This window comes from Rhincodon typus, chromosome 19, assembly GCF_021869965.1.
Source record: "Rhincodon typus isolate 14 chromosome 19, sRhiTyp1.1, whole genome shotgun sequence".
Lineage (NCBI taxonomy): Eukaryota > Metazoa > Chordata > Chondrichthyes > Orectolobiformes > Rhincodontidae > Rhincodon > Rhincodon typus.
The window spans coordinates 15,017,882-15,030,943 of record NC_063350.1 but is presented as its reverse complement, the minus strand read 5'-3'; the positions used below and the strand labels follow the sequence as shown (position 1 = coordinate 15,030,943).

Below are 13,062 nucleotides of genomic sequence, written 5' to 3'. Positions count from 1 at the left end.
GCATTCACCTTGAAGTATTTGTTTTAATTTCAGATGATCACTAAACTTAAATTAATACTTATGAACTTTCACAGTGGAGAATGAGCATAAAACATTAGAGAAGGATGAACATTTGTGGATTTAATCTAAAGTTAAGAAATCATGATATAAGTAGTAACAGAACTAAAGATAGAGAAATTTCTCAAATTTGGTAGTTTCAAACCTGTTGAAATATCATGAGGATTAAAAAAAGATGAGTAATAATTTTCTGAATGTCTCTAGATTCAGAATTGTGTCTAATGGAGTCGTGCAAAAGCTATCCTTTTATTTGTGAAGGGAAGGAGGGAGAAACCAGCAAGGTAACTGCAAATGCCTCAATTTAACATCAGTAGTATGGATATTATTGGAGTCTGTCATAAGAGAGAGAGGCCTTGAAATTAACCATCATGACCCCCCCCTCACTAAAATGGGTGATGCAGTGGTATTTAAAAAGTAAACAATAACATCAAAGCAAAAAATGCATTAGATAAACCCAAGCTGTAAATGCGATCCTAGCCATTTTCATTGTGTCAGGGAACATGCCATGGAAGGGTACCCTCAATAAGTGGGACACTTCATTCATGCATTTAAATCTCAGTGAAACAAGGCCTGTTTTAAATTCAGCACTTGGAGGTTGGGTTTTCCAGGGCTTGGGAAAATCAGCAGAAAAGGAGCCTAAAATTGCATGTTCCAGGTGCTTTTTATAGTACTCCTTACAGGTCAGGAAGACCAGACCTTCTTGTTTGGCCAATCAAAATGTCTCTTCTCCCACAACACACTCCAATCTCTTGGTCTTGACCCTTCCAATTGCTATTCTTTTGCTTTTCCCTGCCGTATTTCTAAACATTCTCTCTCCACGCTCCCATCTGAGGCTCTCTTCCTCCCCACCACCAAGTCCTGATTGCTCATTTCAACCCTCCTGATAGTCACTCTCTTTTTCTGGTCTGACCAAGTCCTGATCTGTAGTTCCTTCCCCTAATTGCCAGGGGCTGTCCTCAAGGGATACCAGCTGCAACCTCCTCGAGCTGTTTTTTTGCTTGCAGATGTCGGTGAGTGTATCAACTTGCCAAGCTATTGGGTGGGAACTTAAAAAAAAGAGAGATCATTGGGTCATGCTGCTAAATTCGGCTTTTCTCTGAGCTACAACAGTACTGCTCAGTCTCCCAGCCTACCCATAATTCTAGGGACATTGGTTACTGAGAACTTGAACAAGTATCAACTGATCAGACATGGTGCAGACTCGTGAAGGCTAGATAATCTTATCATTAGTAAAATTTTTGAGTAGGTGGAGAAGTGATGATGGATATCATCTGTATGGACCTTCAGAAGGCATTTTAAGAGTTTGTCATAAAAAAATCATGAATAAAAATCATAGCGCATAATATCTGAAATCATAATTTGTTGACAGTTATGTTCCAGACAGAATTTGCATTCCTAGTTCTTCTTAATATTCATGATCAATATGGTTTTGTGTAATAGGTATGGGTTTCTTACCCTTGGAGTGATTGCCCAAATTGAAATGAGTACAACAGTGATCCTTTCAAGATGTGTAAATTTTGAAGGTTACTTGTTACATGCTTGTCTGACAAGTTTACAAACATGATGTCATATTCACTTGTCTCACACATGATTCCACACATGAGGATTAGAGGACAAATGAATAAAGTTACAATACTTGATCATACTAGATCCCTTTTGTAGCAGACCTGTAGTTTCTCAAATGAGTTGCTACATTTGTTGAAGTGAAGGTTTTATAAACCAGAGGATCATCACCAAACTGTGATGTTTATTGTCATTGAATTTCCAGGACATTGGTTCTCAGGTGAATTTGAAGTTAGAACTAGGATGGTGATGGTGGAGGAAGGTGGGAGCGGAGTCTTTCTTTTACCTCCAAAGCTTTGCTGTTTATTACCCCAGGCTCTTAGTTGACATGCAGTCGATTGAATGGCTTCCTAATGAAACTTGATTTGTGCAAATCAGCTATGTGCCGCTTTAAAAAAACAAAACAAAAGTATGGCTATTTCATTGTGCTACTTTATTGAAAATCCAAAGTTCTTTTCCAAATGAGCTGATTAGATCATTTTTACATTCTGCACTGTGGCATTTGCACCTTCAGATTATGAGATGGTGTCTTTGTACCTGAAATTTGAAATTGCCTTTTTGAAATTTTCTTTAGATAAAGGCATTATGTCAGTATCAGTCTCAAAAGTTCCTTTAGTCCCCTCTCAAAACGAAGGAATGCTTCAAAAGTCAAAAAAGGTCAGATGGTCCTTGGGAAGCCACATTTTTGGAGCCTTAAAATATAAATCATAGTTCGAAATAACAAAGTGTGGAGCTGGAGGAACACAGCAGGCCAGGCAGCATCAGAGAAACTTGAAAGCTGACGTTTCGGGTCAACTTTCCTGCTCCTCTGATGCTGCCTGCTGTGTTCCTCCAGCTTCACACTTTATTATCTCTGACTCCAGCATCTGCAGTTCTTGCTATCTCAGAAACTTAGTTTAAATTTCTGCAGACACTACAACAACAGATGAATGGACACTGCGCAACAATCACCAGACAGGGGTGCTCCCTCCCAGTGGGGGAACACTTCAGCGGCCAAGGGCATTCAGCCTTGGATCTTTGGATACACAACAACACAGAGTCGCTGAGCAGAGGCTGATAGCCAAGTTTGGTACCCTTGAGGACGGCCTCAACCGTGATCTTGGGTTCATGTTGCATGACAGGTGGCCCCACCACACTATACACTCTCTCACACACACACTCTCTCACACAAACACACTCATACACAAACACACTCACGCAGACTCTCTCTCACACACACTTTGTCTCTCTCATACACACACTCACAAGCATAATCTCTCACACACATATACTCCCGCACACTCACACACACTCTCTCAAGCACAGACACACACATACACACACACACTCACTCTGTCCCTCACACACACAGACGCACACACATACATATAAATTTGTAGGGTGAGTTTGCATTTGCAGATCTGTATTTGCAGATACATTCTATTTTGTTCAAAAAACGCACAATTTGTAGACACAGTCAGTCAATGGGGCATTTTATAAATTCCTGCTTTGCAAATAAAACCAGTGTGACTCCAGCTTAAAACACAGACAGATTCTAAACAAGGCCTCACCCCTAAAATGCATTACCTGACCTGAGATGTCACCTCTTGTGTACACTTTTAAAATCTTTAGTTATCATAGAGCAGTGACTTGAAAGAAATTCTGGGATTTGCATTTTAATCAATCAAAACCTGCATCATCTTTCTAACTGATTAAAGATTTAACAGGGGGGAGTCAGCCAGCCATTTTAGGTTTATTCAATATATTCGCATCAGTTGTATAATCCTTTGATCTTTTACTTATCAATTCCGTGTCTTGATACCTCCTCCCTCACTACACCCGAGGAAGGAGCAACACTCTGAAAGCTAGTGTGTTCAAATAAACCTGTTGGACTTTCACCTGGTGTCGTGTGATTTTTGACTTTGAAGTTCTGAATGTATTGGTATGTTACAGGTAACAGAGACAGTGGTGATAAATGTTTTGAGTCCTAAACAATGGAATGTGATAGGTGGTATTCTCTGTTGGTTTGTGCTGTGACTTCAGCTTTTCACAATTTACATTTATAAACCTTGGATAAAGGAACAAAATATGTACATTCAAATTTGCAGACGACACTAAGTTAGGGACAGGTTGAGTTATGTCTCAAGAGAGTTTGGAATTCAGAAATGAGTGAGTTGTACTGACTCGATCTGGAATATTGTGTTCAGCGCTGGGCAACAAACCTAGGAGAGATATACTGACCTTGGAACTGCTACAGTGCTGATGCATCAGAATGATACCAGGATTCGAAGATTTAACTCATATGGAAAGATTATATAAACTTTGCTGGTATTCTTTTCAGATTAGAAGCCTGAAGTGTAATCGAAATGCGTGATTAAAATGGTAAATGTATTCAACAGGATAAATATAGAAAAACTATTTCCTTTGATGAGTGCATCCAGAAAACTATAGGAAGTAGTTTTAAGTGTTAAATCAGGAAACATTTTTTTTCCCCACAGATGAAGTGGAACACTGACACTTTTTTCACCATCCTAATGGCTGTAAATTTTGCTTGGTAAGATTATTAATGCCTATGTCGATAAGGCATGGGTTTAAATTGGCCATGATGTAATTGAATGTGCTAGACTTAAAACAGCTGAATTGTCCACTTACGTTTCTCTGAAAGATTGGGATTAAAAGAATGTTTTACTTTTATACAGAATTTACTGCTCACAGATGGGTCATTTGATCTAACTGAATCTGTGTTGTGGCTTTCACCCTCATTATTTTAACATCGTAAGTCAACCATCTTCCCGTTACAGCACCCTGCTATTTCTTAACTGGACTATGTTTTGACCTCAGTAAGTATCTAAGGCAATTTATACCAGTCATTGATCATTCTCTGTAGGCATGATTTTCCCATCCCGAGAGGTGGCAGGTGAGCAGGGGGTATAATGACCTGAGTTTGCTCAGAGAGAAACTCACTCCCCCTTTTAGAACCTCAGCAATTAAGAAGACCTTCTCGACTTGTCAACAATTTAGGCCTTTTATGTGGTCAATTAATGGCTACTTACAGGCCTCAACCCATAGCCTTCCCCAATCACCTGCCTCCTGGTGGGAAACTATAGTGACTGCTTGGCAGATGAAAAGGACCTCCATTACTCCTATTTAGCACAATTGGAGGTATAGATGAGGGGACAAAAGGGTGGCCTTTTAAACCTCCCCCCCATCCCACCTTGTGAATTGCTACCTTCAAAAAGAAAAAAAATTTCTTACTGTTGGATTCCCTGAGTAGGCCTCAACTTTCGGATCCAGAAGCTGCCAGTTCTGATTGGCTAGCAGCTCCTAGCAACACAGGTTACTCGTGAGTGGCCTGTAATGGTTTGAGATACTCACCGTAACTCCGATTAGATGTTATCCAGCTGGAAAGGGAAAAAGGAAGCAAGCCATTAGGACTGGACAAAAGCTTGGGCACCGGTTCCTGGATCATGAATTCGCCACTTAAGAGTCAGAGTAAAGTATGATCATGACTGGAAAAGTTTAGTCATTTTTAAAGTTCAATAGGAGAAACTTTTATGTGGTCTACAGTTGAATTGGTAACAGAAGTACAGTATAGGAATTGTTGTTTTCACTTTGTTTGTTAAAATAAATGTGTTAAAACTTCAAATCTTGTAAAACTTGAAATTTTTGATCCTTCTAGTCAGTTACTGGAAAATTGAGTATCTTTTGGGAAATTATCAGTTTTGATAGGAATTATAATGTGGAGAAAATATTGCCACTTGGAGGAAAATAAAAATTGAGAGCCCTAAATCTAAGATCGTTATGAATAAATTGAATAAGGAACTCCAACGTAATTTCTAAATTCAGACATAGGTAAGGAACCTGGAACTTGAATCACATGGTGAGGTTTAGATAAGGTGATGAGGTACTCTGATGTCACCAGATGAGTCCTGTTTTTCATTAAAAATTTTCTAAAAATAGTTTTAATGTCCTGGTATTTGTCTTTTCCCTTTATGTCAAATATAATCTGGGCCAGGGAAAGAAAATTTCCGAAGTTTTGTTGTTCTTGCTATAAACACTAATCACAGAGCATTGCATGCAGCTGACCTGTGTCCTACCCTTCCCATCTCTCCATTGTCCCCTTATCATTTCCAAGGGTGTTGTCACAACATTTTGATGCTGACAGCTGGTCTGTTACCTTTCCAAAGATATATAAAATAATTGTCAACTCTCACTAAATATATTCTGTCAACACATAACCCTTCACCTTCAACTGCCGCTCTGTGAGACTCCTGCCATTGTGCAAATAATATAGATGTATTCCCAGAAAGCTATAGATAAACATGAGGTAGAAAGAAATATGTTGCTAATGTAATCAGAAGTAGTGAGAGGAGGTTCAGGTGGAGTGAACGGGGAAAAACAGTAACACTTGTGAATGACGCATAATGTTTTGTATACTTCAGAACAGTGCACCAGTCTGACCAGTATGTTCACTTCTGTATTACTGGTTTCTTAATATCTTTCTCTGTCTTGGCCTGCTGCTGTAAATTATATACAATTTATGTAAGTCTTTGGTGCATTTGAAACTATTTTTATTTTAGCTGCACTAAAAGGCACCAGCTGCAATAACATAATGCCATTTTGCAATTGCATAATCCTTTCTCAATACTTTGTCCAGTCCTGCTTTATGGATCACCTCTGTTCCCATGAATCCATATTGGCTTTTTAATGTACAACACCTTAACTGAAAAATATTTCATACTTAAATCCCTGCTAGTCTCATTTACTCCCTATTACTAAAAGTTCCTGAATTATGTTTTTTTTTGACCCTGGTTTCTTGTATATCGCCCACCTTTTCTCCCACTGTAGGAGTTTTCAGCACCTGCATTCCTGAATTATGACCCTTACTGCCCCATCTTTCTGGCCTTTTCCTTTTTAAGGCCTCCATATATTCAATACAGCTTTTGGGTATTTTTATTTCCACCTTTGGCTCAGCTTCAGTGAAGCAGTTCTAGGTGGCTTTTATATGTTCAGGAGCAAAATAAATTTACATTGTTGTACATTGTGAATAAGTTGTAGTTTTGTTTGAAGCCTATTTTTAAAATTTAGTCATATAACTGAACATGATGGGCTTTTTTTCATGTTTAACTCTTGTGGAACCCCAATATTAGACAAACACAGGGAGACGGTTTTATTTGAGATGAGTGCAGTGGCTGTCATTTTACATTCAGGGAAAAGGACAACAGCAAGGAAATTTGTTGAAAATGTGCTGCTAGTGCAACAAGGTAGGCTATTCAGTAATTATCCCAGTGTTTAGAATTGAGCAATAGTTTGATATTTAGTTTTATTGATATCTTTCCTCTCTGCTGCTGAAACTGAGCCAAGCTTTGAATTCAAATTCTTTTCACAGAATGGCTTCTGTCTGCAAATGCTCTGCACAAGTAACCATTCAGGAAGTGTTCTAGCCAATCAGCTTCAGCTTTATATGGTGGTAAATTAAATTGTCCAATTGCAGTATAGGTACTTTAGAGACTGACAGATCATCAAGCTTATGTTTCAAGCCCTTCTCTGAGTACTGAGTTACTGTCCACCATGTTTTTTTAAGTATTGACTTAACTCTGTGTTACAGTACAATGCAACCACAGAGGTAAGTACCAAGCAATTTCTTTAATGTACTTTTAAAGTGTTATAGATTATTTGTATGTACTTTGATCATCTTGTTGTTTGAAAAAACTAGTAAACCAAGGACTTTCAGCAGTTGCAAAGGTAGTTTTTACTTTTTGCTTCCCTTGGTCACATGTTACTACCATCCTGTTTAGCAGTGGTTCTGTTTAAAGTGTGAGCTGCTGTATTTTAGGTATATTCCTTAAGAAGTGAGAATTGACTTTAGGTTCACTGTGTTCTGATCCTCACTAATCAATTATAGTGGCCTAGCTTCTTTTTAACAGAAGGTGCTTGCCCTATTGTGTAGCTGAGTCACATGCCTGTTGGTGGGCAAATAGAAGAAGCAGACTCCTGCCCTACAGGGAGTCATTTCAGACATTAGCTAGTTTGAATTGCAAACAAGATCATCATCGTCACTAAGAAGGTAGGATACAGATTGCCATTGTCACAGAATTAAAAGCAAATCTGATTTTGTAAACATAATTGAGTATATCCCGTTTTAACGTTGCAAAACAAAAAGCAAATTGCATGTGGAAGACATAAGCTAGGTGAGTGTATAAAATTTATGCACTGTAATTTTGACACTAAATCATAAACTGATTGCATTATAAATGAAACAGTCCACAACGAGGTTGTTTTCAGAGAAGGTGGTTGTACCTGTGTGTACCTTTTATGCAGGAAAGACACTGAGACCAACATAAGTGTGATCAACAGCTTAAGAATGAGACAGATGTGTATGCATCTGCTTTTTGTGTTCAATGACACAGTGCCTTTGTCCAGGAATTATGGGTGTTATTCTGTTTGTGAATGCAAGCTGTGTACTAATGCACCATTTCCCACCCCACCTTTTTTTAATAGCTGTTTAATTTGAATACTTGAGGATCCTTGTAGCACCCTTAACAATACAGTTTGTTTCCTTGACTTGGCGGTTAGGATGTTCTGGCCTGTAACAATCTACCCTGAATGTTGCCATTGCTGCTCCTTCAACTCAATGCACATTTCTCTTCTTCCCAGACAACTAAAACACATTTGAAATCTTATGAATGGGATTTGATTTGTAATTGAATAGTTGGAGAGACTGGTAGTCACAGTTACCTCCAATGATTGAACATTTTCAACATGATTTATTTTGCCTGCTATTTGAAAAAAGCCCAGTTCAAATGGATGTTGGGTAGTCTGGGAAGGCAAAGAGTTAATTTGTTACCATTGTGTTCTGCAACTGGGAGTATAGTAGAAATACAAGATGTCAAGGAAATCTGCTTTAAACAGTCATTTCCTAATTAAAATGACTGAATACTTTTCTGCAACTATAATTGAAACCTTTGCTTTACATTGGCATAAACTTAAAAAAAAGTGCAAGACAGAACAGCAGTGCTTTTCTATGTCCCTCTTTATAAACCCAGTCTTTTTTAACAATAGCTGAACAGAGACAAATGCATCAATGAATTGGCTGTTAAGATGTGCTGTTCCTGCCTTCCCCTTCCTGCCCTGGGGCGGAGGTAGAAACACAATTGTGCCTGCAGCAATGCAGTTGTAATCAGGAGTTACCAGTGTAGGAAATCGTGGAGACAATCACGTAGCTAGCCACGTCATGGCAGTATTCAGCTGATGTGAACTGTAATGTTAGCCTCTCTCTTTTTAATCGTTATGGTTCTTAGCATGTGCATAATTATCAACCAGGAGCAAAAGCAATCTCTTCAGAATTTTGCAAGCATAATGATGGAAGGAAGATGCAGTAAATGTTTGCCAGCTGAGCGAATGGAAGCTGAAATTGTCTTGCTCAGTGTGGCCTTTCTGTATACCAGTTAAAATATATACTATCAATCTATTGGTTTTATAACTGACTATGGAGAGAGAAAATTGGACAAGGCGCACAAGCAACTAAAGTTTGCCACTGTCCAGTGTCTTTTTTTACCCCCAACCAAACTGTTCCGTGTGTAAAGAGAATATTCATTTTGATCCACATCAAGGTGTGAAGTTATTGATATATTAAAATACTATCCATTACCTCCATATCACCACATCACTACCTCCTCCTCCCCTCAGCACACCCCGCTCCAATATTTTTAAAATTACTGTAAAGCGGAGGTTTAGGAGTTTTTTTTTCAGCTACACAGCATTAGTTTCGCTTTCTTTTTCCTTTTGAAAAGAAATTGTGACAGGCATTTGCTCATGAGTTAAGGACAGTGTTGTGTAGGTAGTGTGGTGCTGAGCTGTTCAAACGAGGATGGTCCAGATGGATTTGGTTCCTTGTGTCTGGCTATATTAGGCTTCATGTAGAGTGATTTGACTTAATTGTTAACTAATAACTCGAGCTGGATGATATAAATGTGAGAATAAGAGAAGGTTCCTTGCTGTAATGTTCCACAGCGCAATAACTGGGGGCTTACACAATAAGCCCATTAAGAATGATTATTCAGGCTAGTTACTGAGCTACTGAAGTCGAAAGTAATTACAACTGACCATATGAATTAGGAATACAAACTCTTTCGTCCCTCAAGCCTGCTCCTGCTCTGCTATTCAATAAGACCATGGCTATCCACAATACTACCCATCCTGATAACTTTCACCCTCTTGCTTAATAAGAATCTATTTGGCTCAACCTTAAAAATATTCAAGGACTCTGTTTCCATGACCTTTTTTTAGCAAGGGAATTTTAAAGAATCTTGTCCCTTGGTGAGAAAATATTTCCCCTCATCTCTGTTTTAAGTGGGCAATCCCCTTATTTTAAGCCATGCCTATTAGTTCTAGATTTTCTCACTAGGGAACACAATTTTCACATCCATCCTATAAAGATGCCTCCGGTTCTTATGTTTCAATCATCACCTTTCACTCTTTTTTTAAATGTCAATTACTAGCCTGTACAAACATTCTTCATAAGAAAACATCACCAACCTCTGTCCAGGTTTTAGTCTTGTAAACCTTCTCTGAATTTGGTCCAACCCTTTTTATATCCTTCCATAGATAAGGAGACCAATACTGTACAGAGTATTCTGGATATTAGATAGGTATAAAAATAAGAAATATTTGGAGTGCTATGGGCCAAGCGCGGGCAGGTGGGACTATTTTAGCTTTCAGTTATGGTCAGCATGGACTGGTCGGACCAAAGGGTCTGTTTCCATGCTGTATGACTCTATGTTCTCAGTAGTGCCCTGTAGCATAACTTCCCTACTTTTGTATTCACTTTTCTTTGCAATAAATGTTAACTTTCCATTAGATTTCCTAATTACTTTGGAGATTAAGACATCCAGATCCCTTTGCGTCTCAGAGCTCTCAAATCGTTCACCATTTAGATAAGAAGCTTTCTTTAATTCTTCCAACAAAAATTGGCAATTTTACATTGTCTCACATTTTATTCAATTTACCAGGTATTTACTCATTGGTTATCCATCATCCAGCCGTGTTTGATTCCCTTCAGTAAGCTTTTCATTCTGTTTACAGGTGAGACCTCCTAGCTCAGAGTCGTAAGAAAGATCTGCCGACACTCATACCCATCTTTTTGACAACTTTGTTTGAACCTAGAGTCATAGAATCCTACAACACAGGGACAGGCCCTTCAGCCATTACTGGTTCATGCCGACCAAAATGTCCATCCATGCTAACCCCGTTTCCCTGCACTTGGCCCATATCCTTGTAAACCTTTCCTATTCATGTATTTGCCCAAATGCCTTTTAAATATTGTTCATGTGCCCTCCTTAACCACTTCCGCTGGCAGCTCATTCCATATGTGTACCATCCTCTGTGTTTAAAAAAAAAGTTGCGTCTCAGGTTCCCTTGTATTCTTTTACCTTTGACTTTAAACTGATGCCCTCTAGTCCTCGATTCCTCAACCCTAGGAAAAAGGCTGAGGACATTCACGCTATCCGTGCCTCTCATGATCTTATACACTTCTTTGTGATGCTTCCCCCATCAGTCTCCTACGCTCTAAAGAAGAAAGTCCTAGCTTGTCCAACCTCTCCCTATATCTTTCCCTCAAATCCTGGCAACGTCCTTGTAAGTTTTTTTTCTGCATTCCTTCCAGGTTGATAATGTTCTTTCTACAGCAAGGTGACCAAAACTGAACATAATACTCCAAGAACTGCCTCACCTATGTCCGTACAACTGCAACATAACTTCCCACCTCCTGTACTCAATGCCCTGACTGATGAAGGGCAGTGTATCAAAAGTTGCCTTCACTGCCCTGTCTACCTGTGACTCCACTTTCAGAGAACCGCACATCTGAATTCCAAGGTCCCTCTGTTCCACTACATTCCTTAAGGCCCTACCATTCACCATGAAACTCCTACCTTGATTTGACTTTCCAAAATACAACACCTCACAATTATCTATATTAAACTCCATTTGCTATTTCTCGACCCACTTCCCCAGCTGATCCAGATCCTGCTGCAATTTCTGATAGCCTTCCTCACTGTCCACCATAACGCCTATTTTAGTGTCATCTGCAAACTTGCTAATCATGCCGAATACAAATTCATCCAAATCATTGATATAGATAACAAACAGCAATGGGCCCAGCACCAACCCCTGAGGCACACCACTAATCAGAGGCTTCAAGTCCAACAAGCCTCCTTCCACTATTACTCTCTGCTATCTACCATCAAGCCAATTGTGTATCCAATTTGCCAGCTCTCCCTGGATAACATACGATCTAACCTTCCAGAGCAGCCTACCACATGGAATCTTATCAAAGGCCTTACTGAAATCTATGTAGACTATGTCTACCGCCCTGCACTCGTCAACCATCCTGGCCACTTTATCAAACGACTCTAACAAATTCGTGAGGCATGATCTCCCATGCACAAAGCCATGCTGACTAATCAAACCCTGTTGTTCCAAATGCATGTGTATCTAATCCCTCAGAATTTTCTCCAGTAATGTACCTGCCACAGATGTTAAGCCTCCTGGTCTATAATTCCCAGGTTTTTCTTTGCAGCCCTTCTTGAATAATGGCGCAACATTTGCTGTCCTCCAGTCTTCAGGGACCTCACCCATGGATAATGATGATGCAAATATATCAGCCAGAGCCCCTGCAATTCTTCTCCAACCTCTTGCGTGGTTCTTGGATAAATCTGGTCAGGTCTAGGAGATTTATCCAAGTTCATACATTTCTAATTCTTCCAACACTACCTCTATTGTGCTATGGACTGTCCCCAAGATATCGCCACTAACTTCCCCAAGTTCCCAAGTCTTCTTGGTAAACACAAGAGAAATAACCTAGCCCATCAAATCAACTGCAACAACACTAAAATAGCCTTCAGTCACAAAATGTTCCAGAATCTCAATCCCTGTTTTTGTTTTTGACCAGATTGCAGCTGTTGACATGGGTTGGTCACATTATCCTCTTCCAGTCATACCTCGCATCCAGTTGTGTGGTACTGTCTTGTCCTGGTTTCAGCCATATCTATTAGGTCAGAGAGTCACCAGCAATGGCTTTTCCTTTCCAGTTCTATTATCTCTGAGGTCCCTTGAGTGTATTCTTGGTTCTTGCCAATTCTCATGATGTCCCTCTACAATATCATCTGAAAACACAAGGTTACACAAGGAGGCTGACAGCACTCAGCTTCTTGTCCACCTTTCTTATTTCTTGCACTGTCAAAATTGTTTGTCATCAAGTCTTGGATGAATACAAATTAATTCTCCACTAAATATTGGGAAGAAGAAAGCTGTCTTTTATCCCTGTGGAAAAACTTACTTTCCGAGCTGTTGATTCCATCCCTCTCCCTCGTTACTGAGGTTGAATCTGATTATTTGTCACTTTAGCATCCAATTTGAATGTGTGTTGAGCTTCTGACAACAGATCTACTCTATCACCATGACAAC

At 39.4% G+C, this 13,062-nt stretch overlaps 1 protein-coding gene across 1 annotated transcript in view; it reads left to right on the top strand.

Moving 5' to 3' along the window:
• The first annotated feature begins 7,119 nt into the window (after positions 1 to 7,119).
• The window catches only part of LOC109927927 (protein kinase C-binding protein 1-like), a 222,528-nt gene continuing 216,585 nt past the window's right edge, over positions 7,120 to 13,062 (top strand). Inside the window, exon 1 of the mRNA XM_048608543.1 lies at positions 7,120 to 7,225. Coding sequence (XP_048464500.1) covers positions 7,212 to 7,225 — 14 coding nt within the window. The 5' untranslated portion in view covers positions 7,120 to 7,211. The remainder of the gene's footprint in view (positions 7,226 to 13,062) is intronic.